This window comes from Bacillus rossius, chromosome 16, assembly GCF_032445375.1.
Source record: "Bacillus rossius redtenbacheri isolate Brsri chromosome 16, Brsri_v3, whole genome shotgun sequence".
Taxonomy (NCBI): Eukaryota; Metazoa; Arthropoda; class Insecta; order Phasmatodea; family Bacillidae; genus Bacillus; species Bacillus rossius.
Window position 1 is genome coordinate 30021189 of NC_086343.1, and position 22867 is coordinate 30044055.

At 38.0% G+C, this 22867-nt stretch overlaps 1 protein-coding gene across 1 annotated transcript in view; it reads right to left on the minus strand.

The window, feature by feature from the left end:
* Positions 1-120: 120 nt before the first annotated feature.
* LOC134540236 (proteoglycan 4-like) overlaps positions 121-22867 on the minus strand; it is a 40826-nt gene continuing 18079 nt past the window's right edge. The window contains exons 2-4 of the mRNA XM_063382851.1: positions 12857-13057; positions 3231-4528; positions 121-1325 (exon numbers count right to left, since the gene is read on the minus strand). Of these exons, the coding sequence (XP_063238921.1) occupies positions 1001-1325; positions 3231-4528; positions 12857-13057 (1824 nt within the window). The 3' untranslated portion in view covers positions 121-1000. The remainder of the gene's footprint in view (positions 1326-3230; positions 4529-12856; positions 13058-22867) is intronic.

The window sequence follows — 22867 nt, forward strand, 5'->3', positions numbered from 1 at the left end:
TATTGAATATATTTTTAATCCTGTGTAAAAATACCTTTATCCAAATGTCATACGAATCGGCAATACAGTAATAACGACGGAATGAGGTAACAAACACCACAGCATCCAAATAATTCAACATTTAAATAATAATGTAATTTATATTTTAATTTTTAGATAATTTATACAACGATCCTGGTAGTTAAAAAAAGTTCAAACAAATCTTTTTTTAAAACATTTTTGTCAATTCATCCCAGAACCCTTATTTAAGTTGGAAATTGCTCACATAAACTAGCATGTACTGCCTTAACTCAACTAATTATTTTATATTTTCAGAAAGTGTCTTCATATGCACAGTGAATTTCTGTCAAAAATTTTGCATTTATACAGAAACACAACAAATTGCCATAAAATTCGGTTCATAGCGAACTGCCCAATCCTTGAGATCCATCAAGAGAGCTATCAATCTTTGAATTTTGCTGTCTTTAATACATCCAGCAAAGAATGTAGAAGAATATGGATTTTTACCTTTAAAAATATGCATTTGTTGTTATTCGCCAAATTGTGCAACTCTGCTAGGGATTTAAGTTGATAAATACAAGTCACCACTTTGAAATTCTTGGTCATTATGGCCCGTTCCTGATTCTATAATTTCAGCAAAGGAACACTTACTTGATAATTATAATTGCCGCAGGTTTTGAGGCTGTAGCCGATGATACCATGGTTACTTTGCGTAAGAAATTTTCAGCTTTTATAAGAAAAGATGTCAAGGAATTGGAGGAAGGCGCCAAAGGCAATGTTGGTATGCGAGACCAGGCCGGAGTCATTTCCATCGGGTCACATTTAAATTTAAAAAAAAAAATGTTAATTGACTGCAAGACATCGAAACACTTAATAGTGCGAACAATAGTGGATAATAATGTGTGAGTCAAGTTTGATTATAATTAAAACCAGAATCATATCGTATGTTTGGCCGGATGGTTGAATGCGAACGTGCGAGCGAGACGGCGAGGTTCCCCGCTCAGCAGGCGTCGTCGCCGTCCGACTCGGACGAGCTGCGGTAGCCCTCGATGGGCGACACCTCCAGCACGCTGTCGAAGTGCAGCTCCTCGTCGCCGTCCGGGTCGCGGAAGCCCTGCATGTGCAGCAGCCACGTGCCCGGGTCCGGGCCGGGCCGAGCGCTCTTGATGGTCGCGCTGCCGTAGCCCGCCGCGTGGAACTGGATGTGGAAGCCCCGCACATTGGCCAGCGCCTGCATAGCGGCGAAGCCCGCGGGGAAGCCGTCCCGCTCCTGGTCGTTCAGGTACAGCCTCACCTTGCCGTCGTCCGCCCGCTCGCGCGAGTACCTGCGCAGGTACACCGCCCGTGGTATGTACATGTTCCTCCACAGGAGACGGCTTGCTGTCATGTACTAAGTCTCGTTACAAGAAGCCATTTCGTGACCAGACTTGCGGGGGCAAGCAGACATTCAGCCCCTGGTGACTTCCCCGAAGTCTCGCAATCAGCAAGCTTGGACAACCATCCTGGTCAAATTCTCGGTGCGGCAGACACGTCGCGGCGTTTCGTCGCCTCGGTTCTCACGAACCTTGCAGAATTTCCCCCACACTCGCCAGTCCCCTCGCCCAGAACCCAAGCCGGGTCAGTCACCGGTCATAACCTCCGCCCCTCCTCTTTGGTACATGGAGGTCATAACCCACAGCCGCTCTCACACTCTCGTCCGCACACCCTGCCGGCGACGAGAGGAATTAAGATGCGCAGGATTCCTAAAAGACGTATCCGCTATTCATCTAGCGGAAGCGAGAGACACTAACCCCTTCCTACTTCCTGGCTGTCCACCTGAGGGCAGCACTGACGTGCCCATAAGAACAATGTTCAAGTTGAATCGACCCTCGACCTGACCGCTCGCCGGGCGAGTTGAGTTCCCCACTTCTCTGTCCAGAGCGCGCTGGCCAAGGATGCCAACTTCGAGTGTCTATGGCGACGAGCGCCAATGATTACCGAAGGATCCCCCCACCCTCTTTCAAGGGAGACATGGTCTTTTAATTTAATGCCCCAACCACGCCCCGAGGTCAATTTTCTTTGGGCAGCCAACCGCGATCGTCTCCGGTCAGCGACTCTCCTGACTAATGCGAGAATTAGAAGAGCGCCGATCAATCAATTGGAATGTAGTCTACCACAGTTAAGGCCTCAAATGCCGATTTACTATTTTTAGCTTTTATTATGCCCTAAGTAGTCTCAAGTTAAAATTTATTTTTTTTTCTTCTTCCAACTTTTTTCGTATCCATCATGGTTTCCAAAGCCAACCGTGTGCTACCGCTTCGGTTTACGAGGCGGCAGCCAGGCAGCTGAATTCTCCCCGCAGTGATGAGTTTTTTTAATGTTTTTGCCCCATTTACACCAATCCCGGTGGCAAATTCCGCCACTCTACCTAACGCCTGCATTCGAGGTAATTCGTACCGAATGGCCTTTGTTGTAGTGCGGATTCGAGAACACCCCTGGAACCCAGTTCGTCCTAGAACATCCCACATCAAGATTTTGGCCCAGCAGTTTCACAACACTCGGTGAAACGCCTTCGTCATTTTGCTATCTCTCTCTTCTCGTCGTCTGAGGCTCACTATGCTTGACCGCCAACATAAATATCAAGTCTACCTACCACCCGTGCCAGTTTATAGACATTTTAATTTTTTTTATTTTATTGTTTTATTTCATATTTCAGAACTGTAAATTTATCATTTTAAGTGTTAGCCAATGCAACGAAACAATTTTGTGTAATTATATGTTAACCTTCATATGTAAGTAACCCTGTTGAGGCCCAGGCCGATTGTCAATTGTTTATCACATTTTTTTAATAATGTTGTCTTAAAATTTGTAATATGCAAACCATATAAAAATTATGAAAGCACTGACAAAATAAAACATAAAATCAAGTTTTTTTAATCAGAATAAATCAAATAGCTCGCCAACCAAACCTCGACTTCACATTTATAAGCCTTACGATCTTCTCCGCCATCTGTAAGCCCACAGGGGTGGTAATAAATTCTTGTTCACCCTCCTTAGTGCCCCTCTGAAGTATTATTGACATATCTTTTAATTATAAGTTTATCTTTCCAGTACATTTCCAAATTTTTGTATCTTAGAAGTTTCCCTATGAAATTACTTAATAGTAATTAGCTCATTAAGGAGGGGCGTAACACTTGTCATCTAACCATTATACAATCAAACATTTTTAAGTGAAAGAAGGAATTTCTTACCTTATTTTGTGATTGTCAATGTCTGACAATAGATCTTCCCAGTATTTCCTTCTGAATTTCTTGAGTTCAGAGGAGGCATCAATGCGCATTGTTCTAATGAATTCTTTCATCTTCGGCTGCCCGGGCAGGACTCCGTATATCTGGTGCGCGAGCGCAGCATACAGCGAGTTCCCATCCAGAGGCATGCTGAGTACTTTCAATCGGGAGCCTTTAACGTCAGTTGTGTAAATGCTAGGTCTTGGTTCTTCCGCTTTCTCGTCAGCCTGTACTTCAGGTTTCTTAGGTGTCTGCTTCACAGGCTTATCTGGGACCGGCTTTCCATACTTGTCCTCTCTTGGGATACACGTTTCTTCTTTGCTTTTTGCCGCATACGTCTCCACATCTCTTCCTTGTCCAATCCCCAGCGGCTTCTTATGTGTGTATATTTCAGGCTTCTTGGGTGTCTGCTTATCAAAATTGTCCGGTCTCTTGATATATGTCTCATCTCTGCTACTCACAGCATATTTATCCACATCTCTAACTTCTTCTGTTCGCATCGGCATCTTAAGTGTGTATGTTTCAGGCCTACTGGGCGTCTGCTTATCAAACTTGTCCGGTCTCTTGTATGTCTCTTCTTTGCTTCTTGGCGCATATGTCTCCACAACTTCAGAAACCATCGGCATCTTAAGTGAGTATGTTTCAGGCCTCCTAGGTGTCTGCTTATCAAACTTGTCTGGTCTCTTGATATATGTCTCATCTCTGCTACTCACCGCATATGTATCCACATCTCTAACTTCTTCTGTTCGCATCGGCATCTTAAGTGTGTATGTTTCAGGCCAACTGGTTGTCTGCTTATCAAACTTGTCCGGTCTCTTGTATGGCTCTTCTTTGCTTCTTGGCGCATATGTATCCACAGCTTCAGAAACCATCGGCATCTTAAGTGAGTATGTTTCAGGCCTCCTAGGTGTCTGCTTATCAAACTTGTCCTGTCTCTTGTATGTATCCTCTTTGCTTGTTGCTGCATATGTATCTACAGTTTCAGAAACCATCGGCATCTTAGGTGTGTATATTTCTGGCCTCCTAGGTGTCTGCTTATCAAATTTGTCCTGTTTCTTGATATAAGATTCCTCTCTGCTTTTTGCCGCATATGTCCCCACATCTCTTACTTCTTGGATCCTCATCGGCGACCTTGAGTATTTTTGAACATAAGGGGACTCTCTCAACCTTACATTTTCTTTTGTCCTCGAACCTGGTCGCCTCAACTCCATATTTTCACGTGCGGAATATTGAGCTTGGACCGGTTCACAGATCTCTTCCTCCTAAACAAATCACATCCGCATTGAAAAATTCAAACCCTATGTTTTAAGTTAAAACTACATGTTTAATATAACTCATCCATCATAATGTTTTGATACTTAGGTTTAAACTTTTACAGTACATGTTGACACATTATATAAAACTAATTATCTGTACATTAGTTAATAAAATACATATACTTCATTTTGGCCACTGGACCATAAGCAATAAGTGGATTACGCTATTAATTGTTAGCATAAATTTATACAAATTATAAGAGGCAAATTGTTGGTAACTGCCAACCTCTAATTTTTCTCGCAAAATAGAGAGAAAAATAACATTTTTAAAAGGAATAATGCCTTAGAAGTCTACTATAAAAGCAACATCAACACACTGACAACATTCAAAACTACAACAGAGACATTAAATATGAGTTTAAAAACTCGTTCCAATTGCATACAAACCAAAAACATTATCACGTTGCATGTTCTTAAAATCCTGTCACGTATTTAGTAGGGATGCCATGTGACAACAAAGTAAGTTACATAATGAGGGGAAAAAATCGCACGTAGAAAGTGCCTTAGTCCTTGTTAGATAAAAATAAACTGCCTGGTGCATTATGCAATGATATAAAAATTAATTATGCATAGTTTTTGAAAAGCCATTATTAACACAAGGCTAATTTATATTTACAAAACATATTGGGTATTTGCCTTCGGAAGTGTTTCACACCAAGTTTATTACAAAAATACTTCAAACTTTATATATATAAATGAAAACAACGTAGTGAAACAAAAGTTAGTTCATGCATGTCGAACATTATATATACTATTATTTTTTTAGAGCCAACATGGAAAATATACAACAGAGAAAAAATCTGAAATAATACATGTTTCTCAAGTATAGGCATAAGTACTATATAATAGTAAGTCTGAGGACCAGAAAAAAAGTGAGGTGCCTGGTAACTGACCGCCATCTTGGATTGTGATCTCACGACGGCCTCTTTTGAACTTGACCTTATCTTCAAATTATGCCAAATATGGACAAAAATGACTCAAAATTCCTCAAAATTTGTCCACAATTCACCAAGATCGGCCAAAATTTCTAGGCTTAGGGAAAAAAATCTTGGTGCAGTACAGCGAAGGTAGCACATACAGTTTGATACACGTGCAGTTCCATTTTCGTAATGCTGTCATCAAAAATAAATGGTTCTTCCACGTTGAGAATTTCGTCATCCATATTTATTTGGCATTTGTACTTTACTGAGATAAATCTTTGCGCTGTCAGATGTTAATGGACCGATGTCTGATAGAGAACTGGTCTTTTTCACTCCAATGCGATTTATTTAATAACTGTTCGGTGTCATAAACTTTATGCCCACCGTTTCAAGTTCGGACGTAATGTAATTTCTCCGTCTTGAAAATTTACCAAGCGTCCTCGCTGGTCGGTGATTCTGAGGACGATTTCTTGTGCGCACTTCACGACGACTGGAACGTAAATGATACTTTGCAGTACTTCGACCGGTTTATATCCTGGCATGGCCATTGGCAAAAACTCGTGTAGCATGTTGTTTAGTCTTCTGTTTAGATACTTTCCAGTTGCCAAATTGCAATTTATTCTTGTGACATTAACGGGCAGTATGTTTACTTATTGCGTAGATTCGTACGTTTTTCCTGCGTCGTAAATCTTCGGTTCGCATCCGAGCATCGTGCCTATGGTCCCAGGTTTCGTAAAGTCAACATTTTTACTGCATGTCAGAATTTTCTTTTGGGTGTTTGGATTTTAACGCAGTTGAAAGTCTACATCCTGTGGTGACATTTACTTGATGTAATTTGCAATGTCAGATCCAACAGGTAACTGTATTTCATGAGTAGTGCCATTACTTTTCAGGAAGCAGATCATGAGTTATCTTACTCCTCATTAGGTATGCCATTATACGATTGAAAATCTGTGAGTCCGGTACACCATTCTCCTTCCCACTCCAGAGGTGGGCATTGCACCACCCACAGCACCAAACTATGACCTGTCAACGGAATTGTTATCGAAATGAATGACTTATTTCATTACTGAACAGTTTTTTGTAAGCAAAATAATTATTTATTCAGCGAAGGCACAAGTGTTCGCAATTTTTTTTTGCTAGGCGACTGTTCTGTTTCTTAATTGTAGCACAGCGTTGTTCCATGCAGTTACCATCTACTATGTTCTGGCGGTGGTTTCAAATTAATGAAACTGTTGAAGTACTCGGCCTTTATCCCAGACTTTGCGTATGACCTGTAAACCTGTAAACACATCTAAATTAATAGTGGCACACTCACAAGTCATTGGTTTGCTAGGTTACTTATCTCATATAAACACGCCTTGTACATAGCGTATTTTCAGTTTTCGAGCATTCTTAATTAAATTTATATTAGTAAGCGGACGTTTCGGCAGAGAACTTAGGATTTTTTCACTAGATTCTTTCTCATATCTTGAAATGTTTTGTGCAGTAATGCCAACATGGGAGTTTTATTCCCAAATATAGGGGAGGGGAGAATTTAAAAATGGTACTTTATGGGGGAAATATTTTTATGTATTTTTTTAAGAACCTTGACGATTTTGAGAATATGTAACCTAAAATAAATAAAGTTAAAAAAGGCAGTACCAACTAAAACCAAAATAAGAAAAGAAAAAAGATTTAAAAAAATATCAACTAATATCAATACTAACTAATGTCGGAGTTTTTTCCGTCTAACTCAGTAAAATCGAGACTTCTATGTAGGTCTCTGTTCCCCATGGTCTCGTACTTAATGAGCTAAACAGTAGCGTTACAAGAAAATTAAATATGGCACAAAGTAGCATTTAGCTCTGCATGATTTTATTGCTGAACTTAATAATAAAATTTCAATAATGTCAAAATAAAAGTAAAGAAGGTTTTTTTATTACAAATTTCATGAAACATAAATGCTTCATAATCTTTTTTTAGAATTATTTTTTTTTCTTCATTAATCGATTGGCTCCTAGTCGATTAAAACATAATGACCATTAAAACAAAACAAAAATGATATAAATTTTATCACATTCTAAATTGGTATATATTATTCTGAATTTAGAGGATTTTAATTTATGCTTGTGGGGAAAAGTTTCGGACAGTTTGCATCACTGGTTTCGTGGGGTCCTGCGCCGTTTTTTTTTTCTACCAGAACAATGAATGGCTTACATGCTGGCATTGTGTCCTCGTGCTTCCTCCAGCTGCCTGCGCTCGTTCTTGGAAGTGTTGACTTCCCGCGCTATACCACCAGTAGCAGCGCTGAGGCCACCGAGAGCACCCACTGCAGTTAAAATTAGATGTAGATATCCACCAACAATCTAGTCGAGAGTCTGCCTTTTTTTTTTTTTTTTTTTTTGGCTTTGTGCACGCCTGCACCAGTCTTGCGCTTGGTCTTGCGAGGCCTTACTCGTTGAGCCCCATTCCTAATTTAGTCTTGGCCTGCATGATTTTGGATAATCCCCACGCAGCAATTCTCCCTTCAAGTCCTTTGTCTGGGGATTCACTTATATCTTCGGCTTCCTGTGCCAGTATCTCGTCAGCTAAGTGCCTAGATTACAGATCCTTGCAGAGTGAATAGGCAATACCGTGCAAATTGCACTTATTGGAAAGAGGATTAATTCCCACCTCATCTCAGGCTAGTCGTTTGGCTATAGTTTTGTTCCTGTACCACAGAATCTGTAGCCTTAAATTTGTAGCTCGAAAGGCAGATTATTTATCAACAAGTTTATGAGTTCAGCGCCGATGAGTTTTTCGTTCTTACCTCTTCGAATCATTACCCCAAAACTGAGCATAAAGTATAAATGTGTTTGTTTTTACACAATTTCGCCAGTACAATTGCCATTCGTCCAACAAGAAGTGTGTTTGCCCGTGCACACAGAGTAAGACCGGTGAAGGTAGTGAGCGCAAATCTTGGCACGGATCGTTATTTTCTTCTACTGTACCATGCATTTGGTGTGTCCGTCAATCGTGGCCAAACGTGCGTTCTACTGAATTTGTCGGAGGAACCAAACGGTCTTATGTTCGAAAATGTGTACCTCTATTCCAAGTGCCTGCAACAGCCAAAGTACCAGCGTCTGGCCATGATTCTACGATCGGTGGAAGGCTTGGATTATTATCCGCTTACCGATAATGCAGATGTGCTGTCTCCTAGTTAATCTCTAGCAAATTCTCTAATGTTTTTTTTACGATGTACTGTGCGATAAGCAAGTTATAATTCAAGAGTACTTTTTCATGGGAAGATTCTGCATTTTCCTATGTCATGCGTACAGTTGAATTCCGAAACATTTGCTACGTGACAGTGTGAAAATCATAGTAATTTTCCGCATGGATGAACTTAATTCACGCTACGCGTATGTCGATTACGTAAACCCTGACATGACGTATCAGGAGATTAAAGACATGTGTTCATTGTACTGGAAATCGAGCACGGATTCCTGGACTAGTCCCTATATAAAGGCCGGTACATATCAGTTTTCAATCAGTTTATCGTCATACATGAGTCACAACATTGCGATAATAGGGCGTAGCAGTTTCACTACCTAACTGCATACCGTTCTCGAGTCTCATGTCACCGATATCCTTGAAAGCATTTTTTTACTGGCCCAAAAAGTATAAAGCACGAAAAACGAATTACTGGAGTCCCTGCTAGCAATCGACCAGCGCATGGAGGTCTCGGATTCTCGAATTCACGACATGATCAAAGTATCGAATACGCAAAGAGGGCTTTTCAAAGTAGTCTGAATGCAGCACTATCTCACTTGTCAACGAAAACAAGTCATGCTTACCATAGGGAAAAAGTGTCTGCGGACGAGTAAAAAAATTATAAAAGAAAGTCTTGCAATTTTTTTTAGTCAGTACAATGCCATAATTGGACAGTGGCCTTCATCGTCCTATACAGTCGGTTCAAAAAATATATATACATGCTAGAAGTGAAATGGAAAATGAATATATATTTAAACGTATCACTAGTCGTCTTGATGAACTTAAAAATAAAGAAGATCCAACCATCATTGTTAAGAGAGAAGTTTATGACAAGATACCTACTGCACAGAGGAGGAAATATGAACTGTCTCCAGAAGAAGTGGGCTTTAGAATTACAGAGTTTATCCACAAGAAAAAATTACGTAAACACAGACACCGAGTTAATGCAATGGTCTGGCCATACTTGAGAATTTTCACGAGTCGGAATAATGACACGACCTACGGAGTGTACAGAAAACGTAATTGGTGGATCCTCGGTGCTAAATAAATATACTTTTTACCAGGAAATATCATATGTGTAGAAGAGTACAAACACATGGACTTCAGATCTGTACGAATTGCTTTTTCGCAGGGAATCTAAAGGCTAGTCCCACGAATATTTGCAAGAGTACAAGAAACTTATAGACCTAAATCATGTGCATTTTCGCGATAACGATTCAGAAAGTGGCATATATAAAGAATATCATGAAAATTCTACATTCTCACCAATTTCTTTAGTGAATAGCAGTAAATGGCGAAGGTTTAAAAAAGCTGCTATGTAATCAGAACATTGACTATGTTTATTGGGATGACCCGAACGAATTAATCGATAGGTTAAGACTTTTACTTGCTTCACTTAGTGCAAAAAACTATTCACAAATCGAAGGAATAGTCTCCCAACTCAAAGAACTGAGGGAATCCTGTTACATCCAATGAGTCGAACTGGAATCTCTCGCGAACTTCACGCTTCTGCACAAAGTCGTAGTGCGTGGACTTCATGATTTATTTCAGGTGTACCTTGTTGAGATGATACCATATTCTCAAATGATTAAAGTTTTCAAGTACATGTTGACGACCATCGCTGGTGTCAGGCCTGTGAAATAAAAGACTGCAACTGATGTAGCCAAGACCATGGTCAATATTTTGCGTAATGGTCGTGTACCGTCGCACTTGCAAACGGATCTTGGCAAATAATTCTAAAAAGCGATCTTCAAGGCATAGATGAAAAAAATATTCCATCAAACACAACACTACATTTAGTAATGTTGAAGCCTCTGTTGTCAAAAGGTTTAACAGATCTTTGCGCATCATTATGTGAAGACAGTTCACAGCTAATGGAAATTACAAGGAGCTAGATATTTTTGCCGTAACTAATAAGCTAATACAATTCCACAGTGCAGTCTACCTCGAAAATGAAGCCTAAAGATTTGAAGAATGATAACTTGCTACGAACAGTGATTTCCAACACAAAGAAGAAAGATCCATGTTAGCGTAAAGCTAACGTTGGTCACATTTTGCGGATCTCTAAGCATAAAGACGTTTTCGAGAAAGTTTTCATTGCGAATTGGAGTCCCTAACTTTTCCGTGTGACACATGTTCGCGAATCGGAACCTAGGACATACTACCTCGAATATTTGGATCAGAAGAGGTTCAGCCTACGATGTATCTCGATACATACTTGGTGGAGAAGATTCTCAAACGAAGAAATAATCGATATTATGTCAAGTGGTGGGGCTTCCCACCTCGCTTTAATTCGTGGGTAGAAGATACATATTTCAAAAAATGCTAGTAATTTGCATGTAATTGTTCCTGTAGAAATTATGTAATGTATTTATCATTTGTAAAAATTGTGGTGTTTTTTCTTGAATCTTTAATTTTATAGTATTTTAAATTAAATAATTATATGTTATGTATCAGACAGAGATCGAACCAATCCTGTCTAAATATTCATTATTTAAATAAATGATACTTTTTAATAGTTTTTTTAATTTTTCGCCGTATTTATAACTTATTAAATACAGAATTTCAACGTGATGGCCAAAACGGCCAACAAGATGGTGGGCGTCCTGGCAATAAATGATTCCTGCTCTCTAGTCGGTAAAAATGAAACTAATATGGCGGAAGCGCCCTCTATCAGAAAATAAGAATTTGTCGGATCCAAGATGGCGACCCCCTCAGACGAAAACCAAATGGACGTCATGATGTCATAATGACAAATGTAATATATGCCTTGGCATAACTGGTGGGAGGTCAGTCTGCCAGTGGTTTCTGTGAAGGAAGGATCTGCCGCTATTTTTTATCAAATGACCTCGCCGGGTTCGAACCGTATCCTCCTAAATCCACGAAGTAAGTGCGATTTAAATTAAAACTTTATTAATTTAATTTTTTTATTTTATTCCCGTTAAAAGCGGGTAATAAGTACGGACTTTTAAGATGGCTATCGTTACGAAAATGGCAACGTTCGGTGTGAGAGGTCCATTCCAAGATAGCTGAGGTTCTAGAATTCAAAATGTGGGAATCCAAAATGTTGTAAAAACAAAATGGTAAATCCAAAATGGCCTCCGGTGTCAATTCAAGGTCAAGGTCATGCAATATGGCTGCCGTGACGTCAGGTCGGTCGGTACAGGAAAACGGTTGAGAACCCAAGAAACGGGTCGAAAACATGTATGGTGCAGCCAAAACAGACATAAATAAAAAAATTATACCATTACTCAAAGACAATGGTTATATTCGCTAAACTAATGTAGACAGTGGTTGTTTTTGGTGAATGCACAATATTTCATACACACAATGGTAAATTTTATTTTGCTTTAACAGTTGATTCCATGCATGTCCACTAGGGATCACCACAGGATGGACCAAAAAAACGCAATATTGTATATTTGGGACCATAGTTGTTTATCCAATATCATTACAAGCAAGTTAGTCCTGTAATTGGTAAAATTATAACTGTCTATCGTCTAATAATAGTTACCCGGCATGAGTTTAAATGTTGGAAAAGGAGATGGTTGGCATAAATACCAAATTAAAAAAAATTGGTTGTTTGTAAAGTCGGTTTACGGACGATAGTTTAACGTGACAACGTCATAACAAAACATTGATGAAATGATTGCATACTTTATGAATAAAATTGAATCATTTTTATTTTAATAATAAAAGAATAAATACTTGAATTTATACTAGTAATCAGATTTTTAAAATGCAAGAATAATTAACCTTTATTGCCGAAATTGTTGTTGAAATAAGCAATGTAAACCACATTAACTTTTCACTTAACTTTATAAACAGTCGACGAAACAGTTCACGTGTAGATGACTTGTAATTAATTTTAAAAACTTTCGTTCAGCTATAAAGTTTAAATATAATTATGAACAAGTTTTCATATAAATAAACTGTAATCAAATACCTAACATAACCTATTATTACTGCACTCGCTGACAGATGCTACTTTTTTTAATAATAAAATAATAAATACAGCGCAACGGAACAATGTGCGTAAAAGGACACTTTTTCGTGCGTGCAGCCAGCGTTCATCGATTTATTAGACGTTGCCACGTCAAAAAAAAAAGTTTTAAATTAGTACCTCATCGTCGTCTTCGTCGACGGGGAGTAAGTGAACGCCGGCGCCAGTCCTGAGCGCCCCAAGCCATTGTATCGCCTTGACTACCAGGAAGACCAGGGAGGCGGCACACAGAGTCACCGTGACTGCGGCTAGAAACACTGCGATGTGCCAGTCGACTTGCAGCGGCGACTCCGATGCGCCTCTGCGACTCTTCCGCGCCCCCTGCTTGACAAGAGGGGAAGCTTGTAGGACGTGTCGCCCAGTGGGCGTGATCCTGGCCACGCAGGATAGACGGGAACACGTGCTTTTTTTTTTGCGGCGTATTTCATAATTTTTAACTGCTCTCACGCCTGAGATGTAATATTATAGTTATGATCATTATATTATGCGGTTTTACAAGAGTTATCACTAGAGAAAAAATGGGTTTAGTTGAATTATCTGCTCATTGCATGTAGTTGTACAGACTTGGTTAAGAAAAGACTAATGTTGGATGTAGGTAATGTAATGTTTAGAGACCTGTAAAATTCGCGGATTCATTTTGCGATAGGATAGAGTCCAAAATTTAATATTTTTGACATTATTTTGCTTCAGTGATTGGGCCACAGTTCATCTGAAGGACTCTGGGCCAATGAAAAATCTTTAACAGAAGAATTAGCGAATCGCGATCATTCCAGTCAACAGGTGTCACGAGTCGGTAACCAATCAGCAGATGTAATTTGGCACGAGTGCATAGAGGATCATGGAGTCTATCCTTTAGGGATTTAAAATCGCGAATTTTACAGGCCTCTAGTTATCACAAATCAAAGTTACTTAGTTTCATGTGATTTACATCAATAACACTATGCGGTGACTTTAATGTCACTTTAAAATGTACACTTCTCTTAATGACTTTTTGTGCTTTATATAGAACTTATATTTTAAAAAAATTATCAAATTACTTCAAAATTGATCCCAAATCAAATTATATTACATATTCCATATATTTCGGAACATTAACCAATCAAAATTTGCAAGAAATTAAAACTCATTGCTTTAAAACTGTTCATTAAAGTCACTAGCCAAGCTCCACAATCTGTTTTAACTCCCAAGAAAAGCATATGCTGCCATAATGTGACGATCCTAATTCAATGCATGACAAAAGCTTCATAGGCAATAAAATAAACTTCGTGGCTTGATTGTCAAAGGCACCAACTATGTACCGTAAAATTCTGTGTTCGAATTCCAAGAAAGGCGCTGGATGTGTGTGGCGCTTGTACCTGTACGATAATCTTAACTTAGTTTTATAATTTCACCCTACGACTAGAGTAGATGGAAATAGGGAATACGGGTGAAACGTTTTTCTTAAGGTCCTGTGGCTTGGTGGCTTACTAAGTTGTGGCTTACCAATCGTGAGGATTCGGCCATCTTCGGCCGTGCCCGCCTCCCGTGGTTTATGATTTTAGACATCTTGAATACACAATTTTTTTAAAATCTGTTATTATTAAGTTAGATATCCAGAAAATTTGCAAAAATATTGAAACAATTTCTTATTAAAATAATGATTGATTCGATGAATTCATGTCCATGGTTATATCCTTGATCGGTGCATAATATTTTAATTTAAAGTTAAAAGGTAGTCTATTATTTCATAAAAATTATTAAAAGTCCTGAAAAAGGTATCATCATCTGCCAGCCTCAAAATGATTCGATGAACTCCTGTCTTTGTTTCGATACTTGCTTGATACAAAAATTTATTTTCTGGTAAAAAAAAAAATATTCATTTAATATGGTGAAGAATCGGCTTAAAAGCGGCTTAGATTCTTAGTTGCCAACCTCCAGTAAACTGCCGATGTCATCTCGGCCGCCATCTTGTAAATTCGTAATTATTAACTATAAATTCGGGAAAAATTCAAAAATGAATCCAAAAATCACTTGTTAAAATCATGATTAATTCTAGCTATACCCGTCCTTGGTACAATTTTTAGTTTGATGGAAAAATTTTTAACTAAATTGATCATGAATGACATGTTAGAGAAAAATAAACAACAAAATTATAAATAAAAATATATTATGAGTAGTATGTTTTGGGGGCTCCAGCGCCAGGCATCAGGATGTGGTGCCTGTGGTGCCGACCGCCATCTTAGATTGTGGAGTCACGGTGGTCATCTTGGACTCAAAAATTCCTCAAAATTCCTCAAAAATGACTTAAAATAACTCAATACCCGTTTTGAGGAAACATTTCTCGTTTTCTTCCACAAAAAATAAAAAATTAGGAATTCAAAAAACTTCAAAATACTTTTTAGAAAGAACACGTAATCTTAAAAGCGGCTTAAGAGTCCTAAGAGCTAGCCGCTCTAAGCCGCTGACGTCATCTAGGAGTATGGCGTAACCGTTGCAATTTCCGTTACGGCCGCCATGTTGAAAATCTTTATTATCCGATTTTAGAGAAAAAAATTTAAAATTTATAAAAAAATCCAATTAATAAAATTTAAGAAAATTAAAAAAAAACATATATTTACGACATATAACTCGGAGTCCTCGGTTCGAACCCGACAAAGGCAAAATAAAAATGGCGACCGATCCTTCCCTCATGGTGGCTGCAGGCAGACTGACCCCCACCACTTATGTTAATATATATATAGTTAGCGAGTATGACGTCACGCCCGCCATCTTGAAAATCCGTAATTTTAAAGCTAGAAAATAGGGTAATAATGTAATAATTATAAAATATATTTATTAATCAAATTTTATTAAAAAATCTTTAAAAACACCGTTTCACTGCGTCCTTTTCTATGAATGTGCTTCCTTTTTCGTTGAATGTGCGTCCTATTGTGCTTCAGTTTTGTTGAATGTTTGTAGTAAAATCTATAGTGACTGAATATTTGCTAGTTCAAAACCTCTTAGTGTTGCTAAAATATTTTTCAATGTCTCTTGGTCCTTTAGTATGTATAAAAATTTTTACGATGGTCTAAATGACTGTAATTAGCTTACGACAAAGAAGGTTATGAGGTCCGGAAATGACTAGCCTATACGACTGATATTGTCACGACTCGGCCTCGTTGTCCGGAGACGCTTGACCTGTATGTATGGCTTTGTACATGAACGGTTTAGAGGTAATTCAGATTTTCGAAAAACTAGACTTACATGATAGGTAATGACTTGATGTAAGTTTTTGGACATACGCCATTGCTAAGAACTTTTTCTGTTGAAGAAAAACTAATAAATAAAATAAATAAATAAAAAAAATAAAAATACTCAAAAAAAAAAAAAATACAAAAAACACACAAAATTAAGCAAACAATTGCTGTTGTCAACAAGGATATGAACACCACAAAATATTCCGAAACAGGAATATGGTCATTTATGGTTATTTTTTTTTTATTTATTTATTTTATTTATTAGTTTTTCTTCAACAGAAAAAGTTCTTAGCAATGGCGTATGTCCAAAAACTTACATCAAGTCATGCACTCCCATTGCACAAATCTTTTAAAGATAACATGATAGGTAATGCAACAACGTATTTAATTCGTCAAACAGGTAGATTGTCTTGAGTTTTATTTTTGTAGACTGTATGATTAATAAACTCCGCGAAAGGTAATAGAAAAATGAATCTAAAATTTATTTAATATTTAGTTACACTTGTCTTTGGTCAAGTATCGAACCAAGGACAGGAACTGATCGAATCAAATTGTAAATTGATTGTAATTTTTTTTGGTGAATTTTGGAATTCTTCCCGAATTTCTAGCTAAATAATTACACGACTCCAATATGGCGCCCAAATTAATAGATGGCGGGCACCTCAGTAATAATAAATTATTACTGCACTCTAGCAGGTTAGAATAAAACAAGCATGATGGTAATGCACTCTATAAGACGAGTACACACACAAGATGGTGTCTTCCAGCAGACTAAAACAAGATGGTGGCTATGTCCTCTATCAGGTGGTAGCTAATGGTAGCATGTACTGAACACAAAATGACAGATCCATGATGGTCATCAAGGTTAAAGTCAAATTTCAAGGTCAAGGTCAAATTTCAAGGTCAATGTCAAATTTTATGAACAAAGTTCAAGGTCAAGTACAAAGTTCAAGGTCAAAGTTCAATGTCAACAGTCGAGTATAAAGGTATTGTGAACAGAAAATTATACTATCATAATGATTTTCAAGATGGCACCTTTAACGATAGTTGATACAAGTGGTGAAATAATTCAAAATCTCGGGTGTGTCGTAATACATTTTATTACATTTTATTGAGTTTTTTTTAATATATTAATAAATTACTTTTTTACTGTCGCTGGGAATCGAACCAAGGACCGAAATCGTTTAAATATATAAACATTTGAAGTAGGCAATTGTTAAAATATTTTTTGAATTTTTACTGAATTTCTAGCATTAAAATTGTGTATTTTCAAGATGGCGGTTGTAAAGAAACATGCAACGGTTTTTTGAAGATTTTTATTAAAAATTATTTATTAATTTATTTTATTAATTTTAAAACTTTTTTCATTAAAATTTGATAATAAATAAAGATTTTTAAGATGGCGGACATGACATCATACTCGCTGACGATATATACTTTGACATAAGTGGTGGGAGGTCAGTCTGCCAGCGGCTTCCATGGAGGATGGGTCGGTCGTCGTTTTTTTATTTTTGACCTCACCGGGTTCAAACCGAGGACTCCGAGCTCCATGGCGTAAGTGTAAATTAATTTTTTTAAATAATTGTTTATAAAATATTTATTATTAAATTCGATTATTTAATTTTTTTAAAGATTTTAAAATATTTCCCGATTTTCTAACATAAAAATTACTGATTTTCAAGATGGCGACCGTAACGGAAATTGCAACGGTGACGTCATAATCCAAGATGGCGGTCATGGTATCCTTATTCCTAGAAATGGCTTATCGGAGGCTTTAGACGATGCTTAAGCCGTTTTTTAGGACATTGTGTTCTTTCTAAGGCAAAAAGTATTTAGAGGTTTTTCGAAATCCTAAATTTTAATTGTGGAATTTTTTGAGAATTTTTGGCGGGATTTTTTTCCCAAAAAAAAAAAATGGAATGTCTGGTGATTTTTGACTAATACAGGCAATTATTGGCTAATTTTGGCTAATTTTGAAGGTGAAAGGTCAAGGTCAAGGCTAAAGTTCAAGGTCAAGGATTTCCAAGATGGCCGTCGTGACGTCGAAATCCAAGATGGCGGTTCAGCTCCTGCTCCACGCGCCAGCGCCAGTCCCAGTATGCCCTATGCTATACTACTTTAACTAAACCAAATTTTGAATAAAATTTCTTGTCTAAATACGAAGGAAAAAATCTCTGCATGTAATCAAACATTATTTTAACAAGTGGGTTTTTTTATGATTTTTTTAGAATTTTTCAGAATTTCTAGTTTAACAATTACAGGTTATCTAAAAATTGTGTATTCCAATATGGCAGACTTGGAGTCATCTAAAATGGCCGACGAGGTCCTGATCATAATCTACGAGCGACGGACACGGCCGAACATGGTCGAATTCTAACGATTGGTAAGCCACAACTGAGTAAGCCACCAAGCCACAGGCCAATAAGTATAAGTATCATTGCACCCGTATCCCCTATTTCCATCTACTGACTAGCCCACCGGCTTAAAAGCAGGGCTATCGATGATAATAATATACAAACTTTAAAATATTAATATTCAAACGAAAGCCATCACCTTAAATTGGATCTTGGTTACACCAGTCTATGTAATAAATATTAATGAATAGTTTCTGACATTTCAGTAGTATAGGATAGCCGGTCCGGGGACTGGGTTCTGGGTGTGGTGCCGGTGCCGGTGTCCGCCATATTGGATTGTGACGTCACGGCGGCCATCTTGGATGGTCGTGACCTTGACCTTTGACCTTGACCTTGACCCCGGCGGCCATTTTGGATCCGCCATCTTGGATCCGCCATCTTGGATGCATCGTAACAGGACACTACGTAACGGGACACAACGTAACGGGACACAACGTAACGGGACAAGTAGATCACGGAGGCCATCTTGGATCCGACATATTTAAATCGAGCGCCCCACTCATTATGATGAAATGTTCATCTCTGTCGCCATATTGATTTTTTTATGTTCCACTGGAGGCCGCCATCTTGGATACCGACGACTCTGTTTCAGCTGTTTGTTCCTAGATAGCGCCAGCGTCGCTTTTGATTTTTTTATGTTCCACTGGAGGCCGCCATCTTGGATACCGACGACTCTGTTTCAGCTGTTTGTTCCTAGATAGCGCCAGCGTCGCTCTTGATTTTTTTCTGTTCCACTGGAGGCCGCCATCTTGGATACAGTCGACTTTGTTTCAGTTGTTTGTTCCTAGATAGCACCATCGTCGCTCTTGATTTTTTTTCTGTTCCACTGGAGGTCGCCATCTTGGATACCGACAACTTTGTTTCCGTCGTTTGTTCCTAGAGAGCGACAGCGTCGCTCTGTCTCATCACATAAGGTCGATGTTCCATTACCTACCAGAGCTATTATGATCCTTATCGACATATTAAATTTATTTTTTTATGAAAAATATATTGGAAACGCTGTGATTCGAACCATCACAGCTCTGATCTCTAGGTTGGAAAACATACGCCTTTAACCGCTCGGCTATCGAGACATTTACCAGACTGAAAATTAAATAAGGTATATAAAAAAAATAACATGCATATTTGGACTTGTAATTTTTTTAATTTAAAGTAATAATAGCACCACCTGTTCGAGACAGAACCACCATCTTGTATTAAGACGTAACTGCTGCAATTATCGTTATGGTCGCCATCTTGAAAATCCGTAATTCTTATGTTAGAAAATCGGGAAAAATTTCAAAAATCATTAAAAAAATTAATCAACCTAATTAAATAATAAAAAAATCCTTAAAACCACCGTTGCACTTTTCGTGACGACCGCCATCTTGAAATCACCCGCTGGAGATCATCATCTTGTTTTCGTCCGCTAGAGTGTGCTGATACCATGTTAGTATAAGTATCTAGTCACCACACATTTGTCCTTGACCTTGAACTTTGTCCTTGACCTTGAAATTTGACCTTGACCTTGAAATTTGACTTTGTCCTTTAAATTTGACTTTGTCCTTGTCGTCCATCACGGATCCGTCATTTTATGTTCAGTACATGCTACCAGGAGCTACCACCTGTCGGAGTACACCATCTTGTGTGTGTACTTGTATTATAGAGTACATTTCCATCTGGATGATTTTATTCTAACCCGCAACAGTGCAGTAATCATTTATTACCGAGGTGCCCCCGCCATCTTGAAATTCGGCAGCCATCTTGAAATCATGTAATAATGTAGCTAGAAAAGCGGGAAAAAAGCCAAAATTCATTAATTAAATCACTCATTAACTTACATATTGATTCGATCCGCTCCAGTCCTTGGTTCGATCCCTGAATGATGCAATAATGTTTAATTTTATGAAAAAAAAAATAATAATTTCAATAAACCATGTTCAAAATTCTTAAGAGACTTTAAATCCTCTACTACCATCATCCTATCCGACATCAATACCATCATCTTGGAATTTTCGTAATAATTAAACTAAAAATTCAGGAAAAAGTTAAAAATTTATAAAATAAATTTGCAAACAATATACTGATTAATTAGGTCGTCTAGGGTCCTTGGCACGATTCTGGACGAAGCTAAAATAAATTTAATTTAAATACCAGAAAAGCGTTCGGTTAGAGAAATAAAACACCACAAAGTCTTTTACAAACATAATATTTATTACACAATTTCTATCCTACTACAGAATCACTTGCGAAAGCCAGCAAACTTATAAACATTTAGCTTTGCATAGACGTGCAACGACTACTTCTTAGCTCCAAATGCTCCAGCAGCTTTAAATGCTCCAACAGCCTCCAAATACTCCAACAGCTTCCAAATGGCTCCAACAGCTCCAAATGCTCCAACTACCTTTTCTTTCAACAGCTCCAATGATATTGGGCTACAATGCTACGAGTCTAAGAGACTACGAGGCTACAAGGCTACGAGTCTAAAAGGATCTAGCTGGTTCCGAGTTATACATGGCTAAGAGACTGCATGACTAAAAGACCGCATGACTACGAAACGACATGTCTATGAAGCTACATGGATACAAGTCTACTCGGCTCCAACACGCAATGTACACACAGTACACACAGGAAACTGAACGTACACACAGTACACACAGGAAACGGAACGTACACACAGTACACACAGGAAATCGGAACGTACACACAGGAAACGGAACGTACACACAGTACACACAGGAGACGGAACGTACACACAGGAAACGGAACGTACACACAGTACACACAGGAAACGTAACGTACACACAGGAAAACGAAATGTACACACAGGAAAACGAAATGTACAAACAGGAAAACGAAATGTACAAACAGGAAAACGAAATGTACAAACAGGAAAACGAAATGTACAAACAGGAAAACGAAATGTACAAACAGGAAAACGAAATGTACAAACAGGAAAACGAATTGTACAAACAGGAAAACGAAATGTACACACAGGAAAACGAAATGTACACACAGGAAAACGAAATGTACACACAGGAAAACGAAATGTACAAACAGGAAAACGAAATGTACAAACAGGAAAACGAAATGTACACACAGTAAAACGAAATGTACAAACAGGAAAACGAAATGTACAAACAGGAAAACGAAATGTACAAACAGGAAAACGAAATGTACACACAGGAAAACGGAATGTACACACAGGAAATCGGAACGTACACACAGTACACACAGGAAACGGAATGATCACACATACAGTAGCGGAAACACAGGTTTATTTGGAAATCAGGATACAAGAAATAAATCATACTTTTTTAAAATATAAATAATTCATTTTATTTTTCATTAGTACACACATGACAGTTAATCAAATGATTATTGTATGTAGCCAGCGTTCCGAAGTTCTTTAAGTATGGTCGATACTTCCACGATATGCGAGTAGTTCCCTCTACGAACAGATGCCACCATCACTCTTAGCCGGACAACCAATATTTTTGGATCTTTCCATGATGTGGAATCAATCTCTTCTACCACCATCTTCATTGTATGTTTATTATAAATATTATGATCTCTGGTGTCTTCCGTTTTAACACCATCCTCACGGTTACTTTCATCATCTAGCCAGCGATCATCACAAGCTTGATCAGATTTATTTATTATAACACGACGTTTCCATCGCTTCGGTCTCAGGGCACCACCACATTCTTCGATCTTGTCAGCTTTAGGTTCTGCATCACAGTCTATGCCTTGTAAACAGCCTCAGAGTCACTGTAGCAATCACCGTAGAAGACAACGTCTTCACCCAGATTACTGCAAGAACTCAATATCGTTGATGTCGAAGTGTCTTCATCGTCTGTATGCTTCCTTTTCAGGAGTCCACCATTTATACAAAGTATGGAGGATATGCTAAATATAGGCTTGAATGTATTCTCACTTTTCACAGTGTTGATACCTTCATTAGTTTCAGTCTTCCCGATACCATCAACATCCTTCAATATTTTTTTCTCGTCACGATCGGCGTGCTAAGGCTTCCATCTTTTCTATATTAATAATATTATTTGTCTTAAAATCTCCGCGTCCATGTCACTATCACAGATGTAAATCATCATCATAGCTGTCATCAATATTATCATGAGTTGCATCAATATCACTCATTTTATGATATCGTTTCCACATTTCAGTTGTCAGAGATGTACCACAATCTATGATCTTGTGAGCTCCATTCTCATTTTCTGTAAAAGCCTATCAGTCCAGTTTTATTATTTAATCCTTCAACCCATCATCACAAACTAAATTAAATCATCTTAGTATATAGAAAAAAAATCATCAAAGTTCCTTTCATTTAATCATAGGAACCGCATCATCCTTTCCACCTATAGTTTAGTTTCTTGAGCCCAAGAGTCTTTCATTATATATACCATACAGTGTTCTTCAAGAGATGTGGTATACTACCAGTTCTACATACAAATCCATTCTATCAATGATTTGTTTACACATTAGAAAAACCTTCACATTATTTT